General features: G+C 33.5%; 1 protein-coding gene across 1 annotated transcript; it reads left to right on the top strand.

Annotated features, from left to right (window-relative positions):
- The first annotated feature begins 8,693 nt into the window (after positions 1-8,693).
- LOC130722462 (uncharacterized) lies at positions 8,694-19,444 on the top strand. Its single transcript, XM_057573190.1, has 14 exons — positions 8,694-8,839; positions 9,068-9,153; positions 9,365-10,237; positions 10,569-10,669; positions 10,774-10,888; positions 11,161-11,238; positions 11,414-11,506; positions 11,985-12,068; positions 15,076-15,174; positions 16,563-16,625; positions 17,375-17,405; positions 17,788-17,834; positions 18,046-18,104; positions 18,881-19,444. Exons 2-14 carry the CDS (start codon positions 9,097-9,099, stop codon positions 19,098-19,100), a joined length of 1,920 nt encoding a protein of 639 aa, XP_057429173.1. The 5' UTR covers positions 8,694-8,839; positions 9,068-9,096; the 3' UTR covers positions 19,101-19,444.
- Positions 19,445-20,524: the final 1,080 nt, after the last annotated feature.

Here is a 20,524-nt window from a genome sequence, read left to right as displayed (position 1 = left end):
TTTAAATAGTATATTTTAAGCTTCTTTTAAAATAATGATTTTTGAAAAAGCTGAAATAAAGTTCTTAAACTTTTAGAAAAAATGATTTTAATTACAAAATGTGACTTTTTCTAAAAATAAGCTAAAACAAACACATTTTTAAGTATTTTTTTCAAATAGTTTGCATTCAGCTTTTTTTCTTAAATAATTGTTTTTTGAAAAACTGAAGCAAACATAAAGATAATTTTTTAATTGAAAAAAATTAAGTTTTCTAAAAATAAGCTGAAAAACACACTTAATTGACTCGTCTGTATTTTCTTAAATGATTTTACTTTTGAAAAAATAATTCACTTTATTTTAAGTGATTTTTTTGAAAAGAAGAAATTCATTTATGTTTGTCAACAATATAGTAAGTGATTTTCAGCTTTTTAGATATAAATTATGAGATTTATCACCGTGTAATAATTCAAATCCTGTAAATTTATCTCCTAAATTTTCAAATTCCAAATTATTTTACCAAATTGAATTCAAAATTTGAATACAAAAATAAGGCTTAATTGCACATTTGCTCCCTCATCTTTTACTATTGTGCGAAGTCGCTCCCCTATGTTTAAAATGAGCGAATTTCCTCCCTCATGTTTCAAATTGTGTTGCCGTTAGCTTTCCATCCAATTGCTAACGATGGTTGTTATTTTCACCTCTTCCTTTTACTAACCACACCCCTCGACCATAAATAAAAATAAGGAAAAAATGAAATAAGTTAAATACAATTAATAGAAAAACATAAAAACAATTTTTTTATAAAATAAAATAAAAAACTAAATTAGTCAAAAAATAAAATTACATTGAAGATAGAAATTATTATTTTTTTATAAATTTAGTGTATGTGGTGCAGATAGTAAAAAGGAGGGTGAAAATAGCAACCGCCGTTAGCAATTGGATGGAAAGCTAACGACAGGACCTAATTTTCACAATTTGAAACATGAGGAAGGAAATTCGCTCATTGTAAACATGGGGGAGAGACTTCGCACAATGGTAAAAGATGTGGGAGCAAATGTGCAATTAAGCCCAAAAATAAATATCCACTGCACATAAGATCAAAACCGAATCTGTTATTATGTGAACGTTGAATCTGACCCACTCAACTTGATTAGTAGCACTTCCAAAGTTGTTAAATTTGTTTCCTAATTTTCAAAATTTAATTTAATTCTTTTAAAAAAAGTAATTACTTAACTGATACGTAAACATACTAAGAAAACAAACCTTCAATCACGTTTTTTACCACAATTGATATCTGCACACTGCTATATAATTGAGTATATACTTTTGACTCTATGCTAAAAAGGGGGGAAATAATTTAAGAATCAATTAATACATATATAATGGGTTTTCGAAACCCCTATATGTATTCCTCTCACCATTCATTCTCCACATATATAGTTTCAACTTCCTTTGATTAGGCCTCTAGGTAATCTATCCTAATAATTGTTTTTAAGTATGAGTTGTTAAAGTGAATCACTACAGATTATTTTTCTAAGATTGAAACTACCTTTATTCTCATAGTTGATCATATCAGGTTGCGATCCTTGGGAGGATTCTAGGACCGAAGGGGTTGTTTTAGGTTCATCTACAGGTTATGCGTTCCCTGTTAACCTTCTTACCTATTTCGTTATCTTTAGATTTTGCAATCCTTTTCGTCTCACTTAATTTCCGCAGTGGTTTTTCTTCATATTATTGCTTCTGTATTAGAAATGCTTCTTTCATTAACAGGTTCATACTTTATACTTTCCCAGTTTACCTTCTAACCCATTTTGTTATTTTAGTTTTTGCAATCCTTTTCATCTTAGTTCATATAATTGCTGCTCTTAGTATTATAGTAATGCTTCTTTCAGTAGCCCATATGAAAAATTGAAAGTGTTCATGAGATTGATTTTTGAGTTCTTATCTTTTTGAAATAGTTCTCTGAATTATTATGTGTAAAATGTGTTCTTATGCTCATCTTTAAGTGAACTTTTCACTGAGATGGTGTTTTATCTCTTTTTTGACATTGGTTCTTTTGTTTGTTTTTAGTTCTAAATCCATATGTATTGTGTGCTTGCCAATGTTTTCTTTTTGTCCATGACTGGCCAACATTTGTTTAGAAATTTGATAGACTGTCATGGGCGGGGAGTGATTATTGAAGGTTTAATTATTGATTCTTTGCCCCTTTTTTTAAGCTTATGCTTCATCTGAAACCAGTTTAGGATACTGTGTTTTACAAAATGGGCTGGTAGAAGATCTTATCTCCCTTGATTTCAAAACATAGCCCACATAGGTGACTCAAGCAGTTAAAAACATAGCCCACATTGAGATGAAGGAGATTGTGAATGTAAATATTAAAGTCAAACAAAAAAAGGAGAGATTGACAAGGTGATTTTTTTTATATACTTAGCAATGCCTGAATAACTGAATAACAAAGAGGTTCAAAAAAGTTATAACTCAATTCGGTGTTAGGTACACATTAATGGAAATGTGTGTGCCTCTTCTTCTTCCTCAAATGAACTGATGCATTTATAGCTGAGACAAAACCAAAGATTTAGCCATGTGTTGCTTATTTTGTTGCCAAAACCAAGGATTTAGATAAGTGAGTAACTTTAAAAAAAGGACTCTCCAAAAACTGTACACACATTTGTATCAAATAATGAAAATATTTTAGTTTATGTTGTACCTTTAGATGTTATTTTATATTGTAGACGTTTAGTACCTTCATATGCTAATTTATATGTTACTAGTGTTTTTTACCCGCGCGTTCCACGAGAATACATCTATTATATTTGATAGGTCAATTAATACCTTGATCATTAAAAATATAATAAACAACTGATGAAATAGAAGAGTATGAAATGATGAGCAAAGTGGACAAAAAGTCTTAAATTAAAACCCCTGTTGCATAGATTGAACTTTGTACAATTGAATAACTAATAAAAAAATTGGTTAACCAAATCTCAAATTATGCAAAACATATTAGAGGATGTGGTTTAATGATGACTAATAAACAATAGTTGATTTAATCTACAATAAAAAAAAAGAAAAAAAATTCTTAATGTACGTGATTATGCGAGTTCATTTTTTACACAATAAAATAAACTAAGTTTGACTCATATCAACATGAAGTCGTTTCACATTCTTCATGAGCCTAAAGACAATAACACAAATTATAGATATGAAGAATCACCAATAAAGCATTCAGAACACATTTTAATCTTAGAAAAAAAAAGAATGTACCGCGAAATTTGTTATTGTATTTGATACATTAATTAATACTTAATGAAGGTACTTTCTTGTAAAAATATATTTCTTCCCGTAGGAGAATTTAACTCCTATAATAATTTGTACAAAAAAATTAAAGTGGACTATATTATTATGTAGTAAAAAATTAACATCAAACTATATTATATTATGTTTTTCTTGTAACAAAAATAAATTCCGATGAAATCTTATTAACATTTATTTTTATGTAGAAGTATTTTCATGTAAAATATTCTTCCTATATATAAAAGCTTTTAGGCTCTTTCTAATACATTTAGATCCAGCTTCTCCTTACTCTCAGGATGCCTGAAAGTCTTTTCTCAAGTCTATCTGGTGGGTAATATCGATGAAGATGATGACACCCACCATACCTTGCTTGCTTCAAGGTCGATCTCTTGTATCCTCCTCCTGCCGAAGACTTTAAGAGTAAACCTTGCCATTCCAACTTTCATCGATCGAGTTTCAGTTGCTTTTTCTGTTGATCCAGGTGAGAAAGCTTACTAAGGAAACCTCTGCTTTTGTCTATCTCTCAATATAAGAAGCATGTTGCTTTGCTCTTATAGTAGTACTAATGGGCGTACTTTAGAACAAATTTCTAGCGAAGGTCTTGACAGTTTGGAACTGAAAGGTTTGGTTCATTAATAATATCTAGTAGTTTCATCATGCTATTCTGCTTTTGAGCTTGTTGTACTTACCGGAGCATTTCTGCGATAAAAAAATTCAGAATAGTAAAGCAGTCGTAGTATGCTCCATTTACTTGCTCTAGTGCTCAAGTGATAGCTGAGTGCATACTGTTTGCATCTGAATTATATATAAAAGACTCTTAAAAACAACTACTTAATTCTCCATTACAAAGAATATACATTACATCAGAACCTAATTATTATTTGTCAGTGACATAAGTGTCGAAAATAATAGTAATGGAAATTTCGAATGGTGTGGATAAGGGTTAAAAGTCAAATCTCATAAGAAAGAAAAATCTCCATTTACATCAAAATCTCTCTCAGATTTCTCTACCTCACTATCATCACCGTTTTTCTTATAAATTATCCACAAAGTAAGAAGGTATCACATTTTGAATTTAAATCATTAAAATATTTATTTCTAATTAAAAAATCAAATGAACTTGCTTCCAAATCAGCAGCATTCCTAGGTGCTATTCCTGATTGTTGTCCAACTTTAACATGAATTAATATGAACTCATGCTAATTCAAATTAAACTTGCTTTCAAATCAGCAGCTTCCAGCCGTATCTACATTCTAAGTAACAGAAAATCAAGAACTCATGAAGTGAGATTGATAGACATGTTAGAGTAGAATAGACTAAAGACCACCAAACATAATAGCAATATGTGCAACATCAATCTAGCTATGATAGTGCAAAGATAGCAATCAAATTTGCAGACAAATATGAAAGCCAGAGAATGAATTGAAGCCACTTTTTGGCTATGGTCTTCCAGTGGTTTCCATAACCAATCAGATCTATTTGTAAGGGGAAACTAATCACATGCTACTAAAGAAGATGAATGGAAGAAAACCCCTCTAGAAATTTTAGACCCATTATATTTGTTGAACGGCTAAAACAACTCTTTGCTTTATGTAGCACCGTTGTTGAAAGTACAATAACCAAATCAAAAACATATGCTGATACTAAATCGTAATGTGATAATTACACACTCACGCAAGCAAGACTTCCAATCACACTAAAGTTTGATTAATTGAACCATAGTAGAACAATGATTAATGATAAAGTCTAATATTGCCTTCGAAAAGTGACTTTTAATATATGTAATGATGATAGATAGATGTAGAATTGATGAACTAAGTCAGTAAAACTATATATGCATCACAGTAGTGCAACACCAAACACACATCTCTATCTCTTATCTGGTGAATATATACATATGCATCACAGTAGTGCAACACCAAACACACATCTCTATCTCTTATCTGGTGAACATATACATGTAATGGACTGAGAAAAACCTCCATGAGTACTGGTTTCACATGTTTCGTGGCTTACTTGAAATGAGAGCGAGATAAGATCTTGAGTCATCAATCATGTTTCATCTTCAGCTAGCTGAGAATCAGAGAGTGTAGTCAGAAAGAGGTATGCACCTCATTGTCGTTCTGTACCTACAGATAAATTCATGTCAAATGTTTCCAGGGAAGCCAAGGAAATCAATTTATTGTTAGAACATTGGTTTAGGCGTTTAGCATATTAGAAAGGATAACACCAATTTTAAAAGTCTAACCTCAATAGTATAGCTTGAGCGAACAAAGATAAGCAGTAAAATCACATCCATGATATGTAGTTCTGTAGTTGTAACGGCAAGCACCAACAATAATAATTAATTTCCTCGGTGCAAGAAGCAGGCAAAAAGAAAAAATTACCAAATAAAAAAGATGTAAGGAAAAAAATCTACAACTTCTCCTTTCTCTCATTTTTAAGAGGGTTTTTGCTGATGGGATGTATTATTGATTTAAATCAATTATCACAGATTTTATATTAAGATAAAATCATGAAATAAACAACATAAATCCTAATCAAATCTAAAATTTAAAAATGTACTAAATAAATATAGATAAAAACTATCAAAATCTAGCAAATCACAATAAAAACTCATAAAATCCGGAATTAATTAAAAATCCGAAAATTCAATAAAAAGACCATAAAAAATAATTAATACTCTAAAAATAAATAATAATATAAATTAAGATAAAATACAGAAATAAACAACATAAATCCTAATCAAATCTTAAATTTAAAAATGTACTAAATAAAAATAGATAAAAACTATCAAAATCTAGCAAATCACAATAAAAACTCATAAAATCTGGAATTAATTAAAAATACGAAAATTCAATAAAAATACCATAAAAAATAATTAATACTCTAAAAATAAATTAAGATAAAATCAATAAATAAAAAACCTAAATCCTAATCAAATCTAAAATTTAAAAATGTATTTTTTTATTAAGGAGAAATAAGGTAAGGAAAAATCAGGGCACATGTGGCAAGTGGGGCCAAGGAGAAAGAGCTTACATGTAAAATATTAGGTGAGAATTAATCTAGGAGCGACACGTCACTAACTTGGCCTGTGAGAGCGACATGTCATGCTAAAAGTTGTTCTTTTCTAATATATATTGATATTGATTCAGATACACCTATTAATCTCCTCTCTTTTTCACTATATTGATGCGGAAGCAATTAAGTAAGAATTTTGATGTTTCAAATATTGCCAAAGTCTCATTAATATTGGTGGAAGTACTTTTGAATTTGCAGACTAATGTACTCACCTATCTTTAGATAATCTTTTGTGTACTGGAGGACATGGAGTTTCATTCTATGACATGCAGACTGATGGACTCACCTATCTTTAGTCAAACAATTGAATTTGATCAAATATTACAGAAGTTAATGTCTGTAGTGGCTTACTATACTTTTGATGCAGAGAAAGAGAGTTTGGTGAAGGAACTGCACCAAGTATCTAACCAGACTTGCCCCTAGAACGGCTAGCATGGATTTGTTAATTTATCTGGCATATGAGAATTTAGTATGGAAGACAACTAAAAGACCCATTTGCCTAATTTATGTGACTTTATAAATTTTAGCAGATCTTTCTCAAGTAATCATCTTCCCAAGTTTCAGTCTATGACATTTATCCCCAAGTTATGCTGCTTTTTAGGATTTTTTTAGATTGAGTATTTAAAAAATGAGGTGTGTATATATTATTACTGGTTTTGAGAGAATAATGTTATCTTCACACCTCTCTTTGAGGTGGAGAGAGGTGGAAGGAGAAGAGAGATAGAAAGAAAAGAAAAAGTAAGAGAGAGAAAGTATGAGATGTGATAGATGATAAGAGAAGAGAGATATAAATAAAAAGATGTGGAAATGGAGTGTTTAAAAAATGAGGTGTGTATATATCATTACTGGTTTTGAGAAAATCGATTATGAAACGGATTGGATTTGTACTAAGAATGCTGCTAAGGTTATCATGGTGTGTGGATAAGTTGGACCTTTTTATTATTTCTTTAGTAATTTTAATTTAATTTCAAGACCTTTTTATTACTATGTTAGTAATTTTAGAATTCTTGCACATGTAAACAAAACAAAATAGAATTAAATATACATCAAAGTATGGTAATTTGATGATAAAAATAATTCATGTGAAGATTAGAAAACATTACTACATATATATAACCAAAAAAAAGTTTATAGGGTTAAAATCTTGCACTTAAAGCATGTGCGAAGATTAGAAGGATCATTTTACATGAAAGTATTTCCATGTAAAAATTAATAGAACAATAAAATTTAATTAAATTCACTACTTTACTAAATAATTTTATGTTAAAAGTGTACTACACAACAATATAGTTTCATTTCATTTTTGTACAAAATACGGGAAAAAAACTATCACGAGGAGGAATAGTTTTCATGAAAATCCATTTGTGTTAAAACTAATAAAAAAGAGATATTCATAATTTCTCAATAATTAATTTTTCAATGATTTTCAATCATTTTAAAAGTAAATATATATATATAATTATGAAAATTTAACAGATAAATTATACCGTATGGAGCTTAAAAAAATTAATGTATATATATTTAAGTTTAAATTACATGATAAAATTCTTTCCCATTCACCAAAAAAAATATGCAATAAAAACTTTCACAAGAAAAAATGTTTTGATGTTAAAAATAATATTAAGCCAGAGTCCATGGACACGGACTTCTCCTGGATGCGAACAAGATGGACTGCCCCCCTATTGGGTTCATGAAACTTAATGTGGACGGTAGCTTTCTTAAGGGTGCCAATCTTATGGGAGGTGGAGGCTTGCTGAGGGATAGTTCAGGTGAATGGAGTTGCAGCTTCTATAGCCACAAGGTTCGAGGGTGCGCTTTTGCAGCGGAAGCTATGGCTCTTCGTGATGGGCTGGCTATGGCTTGGCGCAACGGCACTCGACAATTGATCTGCGAGTCAAACTGTAATGATCTTATAGAGGTGGTCATGAAGCGTGCCCAGATTACTCATCACGCTCAAGCTGGAATCCTGCAGGAAGTCTTCGAGCTTGTGGGCAGGTGTTGGAGGGTGGAGCTCTATTGGGTTCCCAGAGAGGTTAATTGGGCAGCTGATTGGTTAGCCAAGCAAGGTGCTTGGATGAGGAATCGAGGCTTCCAACAAGTGGAGTTCCCATCCATAGAGCTTGAAGCCTTATTGCTTCAAAATAAGCTAAGAGTGTCTTAGTTTTCGTTCTTTTTGTCATTTTCCGATGTATCAAAAAAAAAATTAAAAAAAATTTAAATATAATTTCAGTAAATATTGATAATTTTTTATAATATTTATAGAAATAAAATTATAGAATATCTCCCCGTGAATGCACGGGTATAAAACTAGTGTATGCATAAGAGACAAAAATGAGGAAGCGAATAGGATGAGCCAGTCTAGTACCACCATACCCTCTCTTTCGATTCGGATAATCTATCAAAACATTCCACAAAAATTTCTCATCAACGTTTGTTTTTTAAATAAATAAATAGCCATAACTTCGTAGACCCAAAAGGAGCTAAGGTGAGTGAACCCTTGTTAAAATTTTTAGTATATTAGATTAATTAATTAATTTGAATTTGAGTTTAATTCACTTTTGCTTGGCTTTCTAAAACTCAAAATCTACGATGGCATTTTAGAATGTGAAGCCATTTGTGTCTCTTGTTTAGAATCATGCAACTCAACTTTCAATTTTAAGTATAATATAATAAACTCTCAAAATTGAATGCATGTGTTGTTGATTTTGAGCAGAGGATGATAGCTGCCAGAACAAAAATTGAATGAGAATAATGTTGCCTGTTTGCTCAGCCACACCGTGCTATTCCTCATCTTCCCAGGTCCAATTCTATCCATTATTTACTTTTTTTTTTGTTGGTAAAACTCTATCATAGTATGTTTGGATCGGCTTCTATTTCGTCGGATATCGAGAAGTTACTCAGAAGCTTCTCTCCATAATTGATTTTAGTTTTAGAATCAATCGTAGAAGAATTTTCAAACATGCACTCAGTTAGATTTTGTTTATTGAAACAATTAATCATGTACTTGCAGATTCCTTTATTTGGGGGACTGCAACCCCTGTGCCCAGTTAGAAAGGATATTGAGAACAGATGTGTGGCAGAAGAAGGTGTGTTTCTGGGTTTGCAAAATGGAACACATTCACGGAGATATTCATTTACAGCACAAGCTATGAAAGCTGTTTCGGGTAGTTTTGTCTCTCAAAGTGAACAAGGATACCTTACAGATACATGGGGCCATTTACAACAAGTGGGAACCGATCCGCATTATTCACTGAGTGATGTTGGAGAACTCAAATACATAGAAAGATATAATTTATCTACTGTGCCAGAGGAGACTCTAGACTTTGCAAAAGAATCAACTGAAGGATTCAGCACATTAGTTGTACCGGCACAACCAGAGAATTTTGCATCACTGCCTAGTTCAATTAGCGCGGACAATGAATCGTTGGCCAGTACAAAAGCAAGTGTTGGTGACCTTGTGGCTGGAATCAATGAGTCATTCAATGCATCGGTTAATAAGGGAGAAAATGCTTTGCGAAGTTCGCTGGATACAGCCACTTCTTTTATAGATTCTATTGTAAATAATGCCACGAAATCTGCAGATAATGCTTTTAGTAAGGCATTTTCTGCTGTTGATCAATCAGGGGAGGTAGCAAATAAGAAGTTTACAAGCTTTTCAAGTGACCTCAGTGGAGTCACAAATAAAGCACCTGCTTTGGCTGTTGATGCATTGCGCCGTGCAATCATAGCAGCAGAGAGTTCTCTAGCAAGTGGAGCTTCCTACGTTGTTTACCTCTACGGGTCAGCTAAGGAGCTCCTTCCTGCAGGGATTAGGGATACAGTCAATGTATATGAAGACAAAGCAACAGAGATCTTGAGGCCTGTTGGGTCTGCAACTCAAAAGGTAACATTTTGCAGCTTAATAGAGTTTCAATCGGATTCTTACTCTGAATCTTACCTGATTCTAAGTCTTAACTTCCCTCGTAAATTTATATTGGTTAATGTTTGTTTGAAATTTAATTTGAATTGTCAAATGAGTTGTGAGTCAAATCATCCAATGCATGGCTGGTTCTTCATCAGCTCTAGCTTAGGAAGATCTTTGCTTTAATTTATGTTTGAGATAGTTTGTATCCTTGTTCTTAATATGCTATTTCATTCCACAAACATTCTAAGTTTGTTAGCAACTTTCTAGCCTGTTAACATATTATATTGTGATTTTTTTGTCCTGTCGGCAGATATACTTGGCTTTCTACTCACTGGAGAAGAGTCTTGGCTTGGATCCAAATGACCCAATTATTCCATTTGTTGTTTTTGTCGGCTCTTCAGCAACATTATGGTGTGAATTTCTCTTTCCTTAAAAGTAATATGTCTATTTATCTGTGTTGAAGAATTAAATTTCCATCACAAACGCTGCCTGTAATAGATGTCAGATATATGCAGGGTTGTTTACTGGTTGTCGACATACGGAGGTTACTCAGGAGATTTATCCCCTCAATCAGCTTTGGAGCTTCTGGCTGGGGACAAAAATGCCGCACTTATAGATGTCCGCCCCGAGGCAAGTTATGGTTAATTCTTCAGGATTTTTTAATCAGAGTGGGAGAAGCACTTATGTAATTTATGAAAGTAAAGTCAAACTATCCTGGTATTTTGAATCTTCGGATGCACATTCTTTCTTTGTTCAACACTTCTTCCAAACTTAAAACAATGGTCTCCTTGTATTGAGAAAGTTTTCCTATCACTTTGCATTTGTTTGGCTAAATATTTTGATATCAAGCTTGACCAATGAAGTTGCTGCCCCCATCCTCTCCCGCCCCCACATTTCTGCAGGATTTGCGTGAAAAAGATGGTATTCCTGATCTTCGGCGGGCTGCTCGTTTTCGATATGCAAGTGTTACTCCACTTGAGGTTCGTTTAATGCATGATAATGTTTAAAATAACGTATCATGTTCACTGGGACCATTGACATATGACTTAACTATGTAAATGGAACAAAGTTTGAAACCTTGGTCGCTTGTCAGATGGATTAACAATTAATTTGTTATCTGTCTACTGCTAAAGTAACATGTTGTGTAATTTTCAGGTTGATGGCTCCACGCGCAAGTTGTTGAAGAGTGGTAGAGACCTGGATGATTCCTTGATTGCTGCGATTATTCGAAATTTGAAGATTGTTAAGGTATTTAGTTTTTTTTCTCGAAACTGTGTCTAGTGTTCTGAATAAAGTCGAATATAAGTGTTAGGAATTAATAAATTCAGATTTATTTTTAGATTTTTTTCCTTGTGACGCTCTCTGATAATCGGTATTTTATTCATGCACTTCAATTTCTTTCCTTTAATATTATGACATGAAAGTATGAAAGTATTGAACCTCAAGAGAGATATATGACTGCATGTTAAAGTTATGCACTGTTTATAAAATAGGCATTGTCTTTTGGTAGTTTCATCATTTTATTTTTCCAAGGACATATACAGGGTTTTAAAGTGCCTATATATCTTGTACCTGTACAATGAACAGTAAGTACGAGTCCATGGTAAGAGATTAATATATATTCAATGACTTGAAGTTTGTGTGACAATACTTTCTTTTATATATGTGATCACAGATTATGATGAGAAATGGTGTCTCAGAATCTTTCTTTTTCTCTGGACTATAGGACAGTTCCAAGGTTATAGTGTTGGATGCTGATGGTACTCGTTCTAAAAGCATTGCAAGATCCTTGAGGCAATTTGGGGTCAAGGCAAGTATGTCAATACTTGCTGAGATATTTGCTGCTTAACTTTTGTGATTGATTTGTAGCATAAAACTACTGCTGAAACCCATTGTGAACTAACCTCACTCCCTCTAGTAGTGTTTATTCCTTTGTGCATACACCTTCCTAACTTTATTTTGTTGCTGAGGCCTGTGCCTAACAAGATCTGAGCTCTAAATGTCACGACCCAAAAACCGATGCAGTGACTGGCACACAAAATGATAATGAAAATAGTACTTCAAGATAAACCTGTTTTCATAATTTTGTAGAAATTCTGGCTGAGTCTTCTTTCAAGTTAGAACTGTCAGATATCTTGTAAAGTAGTATGAAATCTTTTATTTATGGTTATAAGGAAACCTAATCATAAAAAAACCCATCCACACCTGAAATTCACTCCACCTTGAGAGAGATGGGAATATAAGAGAGATAAGTAACAGATGTGATGGGTGATGTGATACAAAATGAAGAGAGCGGTAGGAAGAGAAAGTGGGTGGAAGTGAGATGGAAGAAAAAATGAGTGTGCATGTATCAAAGTTGTATTCAAAATGACGAAGCCTGCCCACATAAAAGGAGGCCTACCAGACTATTAGGGTACATTGTATGAATGTGTACAGAGTTACACTTTAGTAGTTGCTGACTGTACTAACAGTCAGCACTAGGGTTGTTATAATGAGCTGGCAATTCAGTTAGGCTATGCGGTTATGCTTAGCTGTCAACTGAGTCAGTTAGATGCTTAGCTGTCAACTGAGTCAGTTAGAGTTTGAGTTTGTTAAGCTTGTTGAACAAGCTATAGAGTTCTATATAAGTTGTAATCAGTCTCTTGTATCATTAGCTTTTCAATCATCAATGATAAACACCTTTTACAATTCTGAGTTTCTCTAACATGGTATCAGAGCCTTCTACGATCCTTGAGATCCTTTTCTGAAACATTCTCACCAGTTGTCAAGCCAGTTACAATCAGGCTTATTCTTTCCTTGGCTGTCACTAAACATTGGCATATTCACCAACTTGATGTGAATAATGCCTTCCTTCATGGTGCCCTTCAAGAAGAAGTTTATATGGTACAACCACCAGGTTTTCAGCAAGAAGATAAGCAGCTGGTTTGCAAGCTTAATAAAGCTTTGTATGGTCTCAAACAAGCTCCAAGGGCTTGGTTTGAGAAATTGAGGGCTGCTTTGGTCAGAAATGGTTTCAAACCTAGCTGTTGTGATCCCTCTCTCTTCACTTTCCACACAGCAACAGATTGTGTTTATGTCCTAGTCTATGTTGATGATATAATCATCACTGGGAATTCTCTTTCCCTGGTTCAACAAATTGTTACTAAACTTGACTCAGAATTTGCTTTAAAGCAATTGGGCAAGTTGGATTATTTTCTTGGTGTACAAGTCCAACATCTTCAGGATAGATCTCTTCTTTTAACTCAGTCCAAGTATATTGGTGATTTGCTGGAAAGGGCAGATATGGCTGATGCTAAGGGGATCTCAACACCAATGGTTAGTGGTGCAAAACTAAGTAAATTTGGTGCTGATTATTTTGAAAATCCAACTCTTTACAGATCTATAGTTGGGGCATTGCAGTATGCTACCTTGACTAGGCCAGAAATTAGCTACTCAGTTAATAAAGTCTGCCAGTTTCTTAGTCAACCTCTGGAAGAACATTGGAAGGCAGTAAAAAGGATTCTTAGGTATCTCAAAGGGACTATTCATCATGGTTTACACATTAGGCCCTGTTCTCTATCTTCACTAGTGTCTTTGGAGGCTTTTTGTGATGCTGATTGGGGCTCAGATCCTGATGATAGGAGGTCCACTTCCGGATCTTGTATTTTCTTTGGTCCTAACTTGGTTTCATGGGCTTCCAAGAAACAAACTCTGGTAGCTTGTTCTAGCACTGAGGCAGAGTACAGAAGTCTGGCCAATACATCTGCAGAATTGCTTTGGATTCAATCCTTACTTCATGAGCTTCATGTTCCATTTTCTACTCCCAGAATTTACTGTGATAATATGGGGGCAGTGGCCTTAACTCATAATCCTGTGTTGCACACCCGCACCAAGCATATGGAACTTGATATCATCTTTGTCAGGGAAAAAGTTCTCAATAATTCTCTTCATGTGCAGCATGTGCCTTCTATTGATCAGCTTGCTGATACCAAGGCTCTTTCTCCTACTCGTTTTGAGGCTCTTAGAAACAAACTCAATGTGTGTGAGAAACTAGTTTCCCACCCACCTTGAGTTTGCGGGAGGATATTAGGGTACATTGTATGAATGTGTACAGAGTTACACTTTAGTAGTTGCTGACTGTACTAACAGTCAGCACTAGGGTTGTTATAATGAGCTGGCAATTCAGTTAGGCTATGCGGTTATGCTTAGCTGTCAACTGAGTCAGTTAGATGCTTAGCTGTCAACTGAGTCAGTTAGAGTTTGAGTTTGTTAAGCTTGTTGAACAAGCTATAGAGTTCTATATAAGTTGTAATCAGTCTCTTGTATCATTAGCTTTTCAATCATCAATGATAAACACCTTTTACAATTCTGAGTTTCTCTAACACAGACAATGTCTAGTTTTAAATGTTTACATATTCAACCAACATAATTCATCAAGAAACTCATTAGTTTTCATTTCTAAAGGATATATCTGTAACAAGCTTAATGGTATGTAAGCTTTAGCTTGAAAGGGAGTGTGAGAATATAAAAAAATCTCATAATCTCAAAGTAAATTAAAAAAACTTGAATTGAATTTGATTGAATTCTAGATGCCCTCACTCATATAAATTCAAGCTAACACAACTTACTTAGTTCTTTAGTGTCATCATGAATGTCCACTGTAAGATTTGTGCAAGACACAGAGACAGCTCTTTTAAATCAAGTGTCTACCTTGCGGTGGTTAGCATTGCCCTGGTTGATTAGTAGACACCCTTGTGGCAATTGAGTTAATTATCAATTTCTGTGAAATCAAATCCATAAGTTGGAGTAATTTAATAACCTGTATATGATGTTACCAGAATACGTACTTGGTTCAAGGTGGCTTTCAGTCTTGGAAAAAACAAAGTCTCCGCGTCAAGGAACTTAAACCTGAGACAGCACTTTCCATCCTCAATGAGGTATTTGTCAAACTATTGCTTTTGATCTGTATCTTTATCAATATGAGCTCTGCTACTTACATTACCAAAAATAATGGAATGGAAGCTCTAGTGTCAGGTAATGGTGCGGCCACTAAGTGCTTGAACTATGACTTAAGCTCTTTGTGGTGAACTAGCCGTTTAATAAGAGCCTGAATTTACTAAATTCTTGCTTTAGTAAGTGAGTGGCTGGCTACCTTTAGTTGTTAGTCTAGTTTCATTGTCTTTGTATTTGAAAATCATTACTAAAGCTGCACTATTGCAGCCATCTACAATTTTGCATTTTATTTTAGTGCAGTTTCATTGTCCCTTGCATTCCTTCAATGGGTGTATCAAGAATTTTATTGGTGACTTGAGCCTATATGGCATCTATCTTCTTTTAGGACAAAATAAAATGAAAATATTAAATTCTTATTCAGATCCTTCTCTGACATTGCCTTGACTATTTAAAATTTCTTCCAGCATTTGTTCTATTTACTTTTGCAAATATTCTAGTGTGTGTGTGTGCGTCTGTTATGAACCCAAAATCAGAATCTGAGATTTCAGAGAGAGGGCTGAGAAAAAAGAGAAGAGAGAAATTACAAAAGTGCTTCTGTGATGATAATTGAATGGCAAACAGAAAGGAAAAAAAAAAGAGAGAGAGAGAAGAAAGAAAATTCTCCTTCCAAGGGTTTTCACTTAAACAATGTTTTCCCCTTGTACAACCAAGCTAGTGCTCAGTTCTCCAACTAAAGCACTTCAGAATAAATCATCTTCCTACTTTTTAAGCTAATCACATAGACATAATCAATTCCTTAACTACTCTTAACCGCCTAACTAGTTGTGCAGCTACTTTGTCTCAATTTCTTTCATTCTTGTGTCATGGGTAGGCTTTAAGGCAAGTAAAAAGATTAAAGAGAAACTTTCTTTGATTATAGGTCTTTCTGAGGAAAAAACGTATTGTAGTCTGTTGAGAGACAGAGAAATCAAGATAACAAATGATGTATTCGTGTTTATTACACACTGGAGAATGATATATATATTATAGGTGTTATAAATACAAGGATCCATTGTTAGCATAAATACCTTATTTACATGATAATATACATTTTAAAATCATCCTATAATCACCCTATTCACATTATTTCCAACATATGAAAAGATATGCTTTATAAGACTGTTAAAACATACGATAATCAGGCCAAGTTTATATGAACAAAATCTCAAAAAATCTATTTTAGTGCTTTTCAGTTCAAAATAGCTTCTGGCAAAAAACTGAAATCAAATGCATAATAGAATTACTTTTTTCTTTTTAAATTTTAAACAAACAAACAAACAGACCTTATAACTATTGTTCGTTTATTTATGCATGCATGTTGTTACTTGTACAGGAAGCTGAAGCAATTCTAGAGGATATTCGTCCGTCTCCCTGGCAACTTTTAGGTTATGGTACGGTAAGTCTAAAGTTACCTATATGAAATCTTTGTTATCTTTCCAACATAGTTATTTGTCATTTTGGTTGATGGTTGTATTTTTAAATCAAATTTATACGGTTCATATCCTTTATAACATGATATGGAGAATGCTGTCATGAACTATTCAGCTACTCCAAAAGTTTAAGCTGTTACATGAAAACAAACAATGGTTTTTATTTAATATTCTAACATGCAAACGCAAGAGCCCATTGGGCTTGAAGCGTGGACAGTACATGTCCACCTACCTTCTGCTGAAATTCAACTTTTTTTAGAATAATAGGCATAAGAAAGGTCGAACTTGGTCATAAAGGCTTTGATACCATGTCATGAACCTATCCCAAAAGCTTAAGCTGTTAGGTGAAGTCACGTTGATGGTTTCATTTTAGACTTCTCTAACAAATGCCGCCATAGGATAGAAATCAGTTTTTTACTGGAGTGACATATGTTGAGAGAAGTAAAGGTATAAAAGGACTTAATAGAAGTTTCTAGCTATTTCATTTATTCTTCTGTTGTACAATCTATTACTTCACAAAGCCACTCATTCCTTTCTGAATATGTAATTTACCAAATATATCCAAGTCATGAACAATAATCTTATGAAAATATTGTCTACTTCCTTGATACCATTAAGGCATCGATTCTTTTCATATTTGATTTGATTCAAACATGGTTACATGATAATATTCGATTTTATTACCTGCTAATGAATGCAACTACTTCTGATTCAGGCTCTTACTGTGGGGTTGTATGCATTGTCAGGTATGTGCATGTTCTTTTATTTGTTCAGAATTGATAAATTTGGCTTACATTATATTGCAATTAGTCTGAGTGGGTACTAGATTGTTTTTCCTTTTAATATGTGCTCTGCATATATATACCTATAACCTATCACCAAAGGTCTATGTTAAGTTAACTAGTTTACTTATTCTCAGATTATGTTTAAGAGGTTATTTCGTGTCTGTAAGTTCATTGGTTCAGTAGCTTAAACCAGAGCCCTAATTTCATTAAACATCCTGCACTTAGTGAGTCAATGTCTCTGAAACCTACTCCATCAATTTTAACCATTTTTAATCATTCTTGAATCGTATGAGAATTTTTTGCTTATCTTGATCTAACAAAGCACTAACAAATATTGTGCCAGAGTGGGAGAAGACATTACAGTTGATTGGTGTGTTTGGCCTCAGTTTGGTATGTGTATTACTTTCAGCGAGTGCTTCGGTTAAGTTTTCTTGTTAGAAGAATATGGTTTATATAACCATTTATGGTGGGAATCTCATGGTAGTCCAATTTTATTTATCTGCCGGGAGATTCTCATATACTGTCATGTTTTATAGTTCTTGGTCAATAGCATCAGAGTTTTTTCATTTCCTCATAAAATGCTCCATTTTGTACTCACCAGACCATCTATCTGCGGCTTTCTTCGTATGAAAAATCGGAAGATTTGAATCAAGATGTGAGGCAAGTATACTTCATGATGGATATTTGTTCATATAATCTTAATATTAGACAGGATTCTTGCGATTTCACTACTTTCTAATAACCGTGGCTTATATGTTCATAAGTTATCTTAATATTAAGTTCATTTGGTAGAAATATAATATAAAACCATCTGAGTCTTCACCCCACAACTTATGTTTTTTGGATAACTTATTCATGACATGCAGCGATGGAGCTAGAAAAATATTAACACATTCAAAATTAACAATGGCTAATTGAAATCAGAAGTATAATAATTTCGAGGGCGGAAAATCCAGCAATGGCCCCATATACTTGGTTTCGTCCCAGACGACATGGAATCAGAGTAACTATGACAAAGTAATCTGGAGTTCAATCATCATTGCCTCCATTAGTCTAATAAAATTTGAAATTTAACACAAGGTTTGTGAGTCTGAGCACACAAGCCAATTAAGCACCAGTTGAAGAAGCTTACACCATGGCTGTCTGACAGAAGCTTACACCATGGCTGTTCAACAGATTAAGGCCGATGGGCTCTTGCATGATGGGGCATGTTTGAAATATAATACAAACTATTCAAGTGTTTTTCCCCAGTAGCTTAAACATTTTAGGTAGTTGGTTGATGACATAATGGAAGAGATCAAGCTTGTTATCTATATGTTCTGAACTATTGCCTATATATTATATGAATTGTGTTATCTTTTGTGTATCCTTTCTTGGCATTTTTGCACTCATCTGTTAAGAAATTTAAGCTCATTGTCTTCTTTTTTCCTTCAAAGGCTGTTGCTTGCTCCTGTTAAACGTGGAGCTCAAGCTTTTTCATGGGCTGCTGGAAAATTGGAATCAAATGGCATAGGGTTACCTACATCACCTTCATCATTAGATGTTCAAAACCGGGTATTGCAGGCTGCTGCTAAACATGAATCCCAACCATCTGATAGCGAAGGTAACCAAGATCCAGTTCCTGATCAGACAGTTCCTCTCAATCCCAATGTATGACATTGATTCCAGATTGACTTGTGCTAACATGAAAAGTAGAACAGAGATAAGTGTGGTCAAAGCATGTTATCTTAATGGCTGAGAGTTTGCAAGTTGATTGTTATTCAGCCTTTTCCCAAAATTTGACTCTGCCCTGCTCGTAGAGACTTGGAAATATATGGAGAAAAATAAAAGTTCAGAAGGTAGATTCTATTTTAATTTTTTTTATTGCCACCAGTGCTGAGCAGAATTTGTATTTAATTATTAAATAAATTATTGGCTTGAAGCTTATTATACAAACAATTTCTGGAGCTGTAACAAAAAAAACAATTTATGGAGTTACAAAATTTAATATATATTGTTAATTAATCCTCCAATAAAATCCTTTGCTGTTTTAGTGATCTACGATCCAGCTCGGAACAGGATCACTCGCCAACTTGTTGCATGCAATGCAAACAAAAGTTGTTGATTGAGGACCTTCTATGTATATAGCAAGCATCCATATCATCCATATCGTTGCTCATTACCAATGACTAATCAGATGGAACATCGACAAATAATTGGTAAAGGGGTGTTCTGGTGCTTGACCAGAGTAAGGACATATGAACGTAGTAAAGGGTTATCGATATTGGGCTGAAGTACATTGAGCATTTCATTTTATTAAGTAACAATTGCCTCTAGTCTGAGTATTTGAGGCCTTTTAGGCATTAGGATGTTTGGAGTGTCAAGATCAGTGTTATCAGACTCGAACCGGTGATCGACTCGGTCGAGGCACTGGGTCAATGAGTCACTGGTTCAACCACTGGGTCACTGGTTGAACCGCTTGACTCGGTAATATATATATTAAATATATATAATATATAGATACTTTTTTGAACATGATATTTATATATATATGCTTATTAATACTACATATTTTCAAAAAAATTATTAATACTACATACAAATTTAAAACAATAATCTAGCATTACATTGGCATACTGTGTTTTATCATTATGCGAACAGGTTCTCAACTTCTCATTGCCGCCATCTGTTTGCTATGTATACTAGGATTGTGACCCGTGCTATGCACGGGGTCTTTATACATAATCTTTTCAGTTTACAATCTAATTGAGCGGTATAGCAATTGACTGCGTATACGTTCATAAATAAAGAATTAATATTCTACTTGCGTTTCCACCAACGAAATTAAAAATCATTATATATCTCCTAAACATTATGACTTTTGTTAGAACACTTGTGATAATATTTTATATATAATTTACATTTGTGCGCGGTATAGATTATCGACATAATCATTGCTGAAATTGGATAACAGCGTTTGAAGAAAAATTGAACATAAATACACCTAATACAGTCCCTAAGTAAGCAATAAAATGCAGATTATGTGAAATTCCTTCAAGGAATACAGAGGGATGAAATTTGTGGAAATTAATCAAAAGTAT

This window comes from Lotus japonicus, chromosome 6 (assembly GCF_012489685.1).
Source record: "Lotus japonicus ecotype B-129 chromosome 6, LjGifu_v1.2".
NCBI classification, from domain to species: domain Eukaryota; kingdom Viridiplantae; phylum Streptophyta; class Magnoliopsida; order Fabales; family Fabaceae; genus Lotus; species Lotus japonicus.
The sequence above is the reverse complement of the archived record's forward strand: the minus strand, read 5'-3'. Positions and strand labels throughout refer to the sequence as shown.

Excerpts from the sequence above, each read along its gene's own strand:
- LOC130722462 (XM_057573190.1), top strand. The coding sequence starts at position 9,097 with ATGAGAATAATGTTGCCTGTTTGCTCAGCCACACCGTGCTATTCCTCA. Across the intron at positions 11,507-11,984 it reads GAAATTTGAAGATTGTTAAG|GACAGTTCCAAGGTTATAGT; the intron begins GTATTTAGTTTT and ends TCTGGACTATAG. Across the intron at positions 12,069-15,075 it reads TGAGGCAATTTGGGGTCAAG|AATACGTACTTGGTTCAAGG; the intron begins GCAAGTATGTCA and ends TGATGTTACCAG.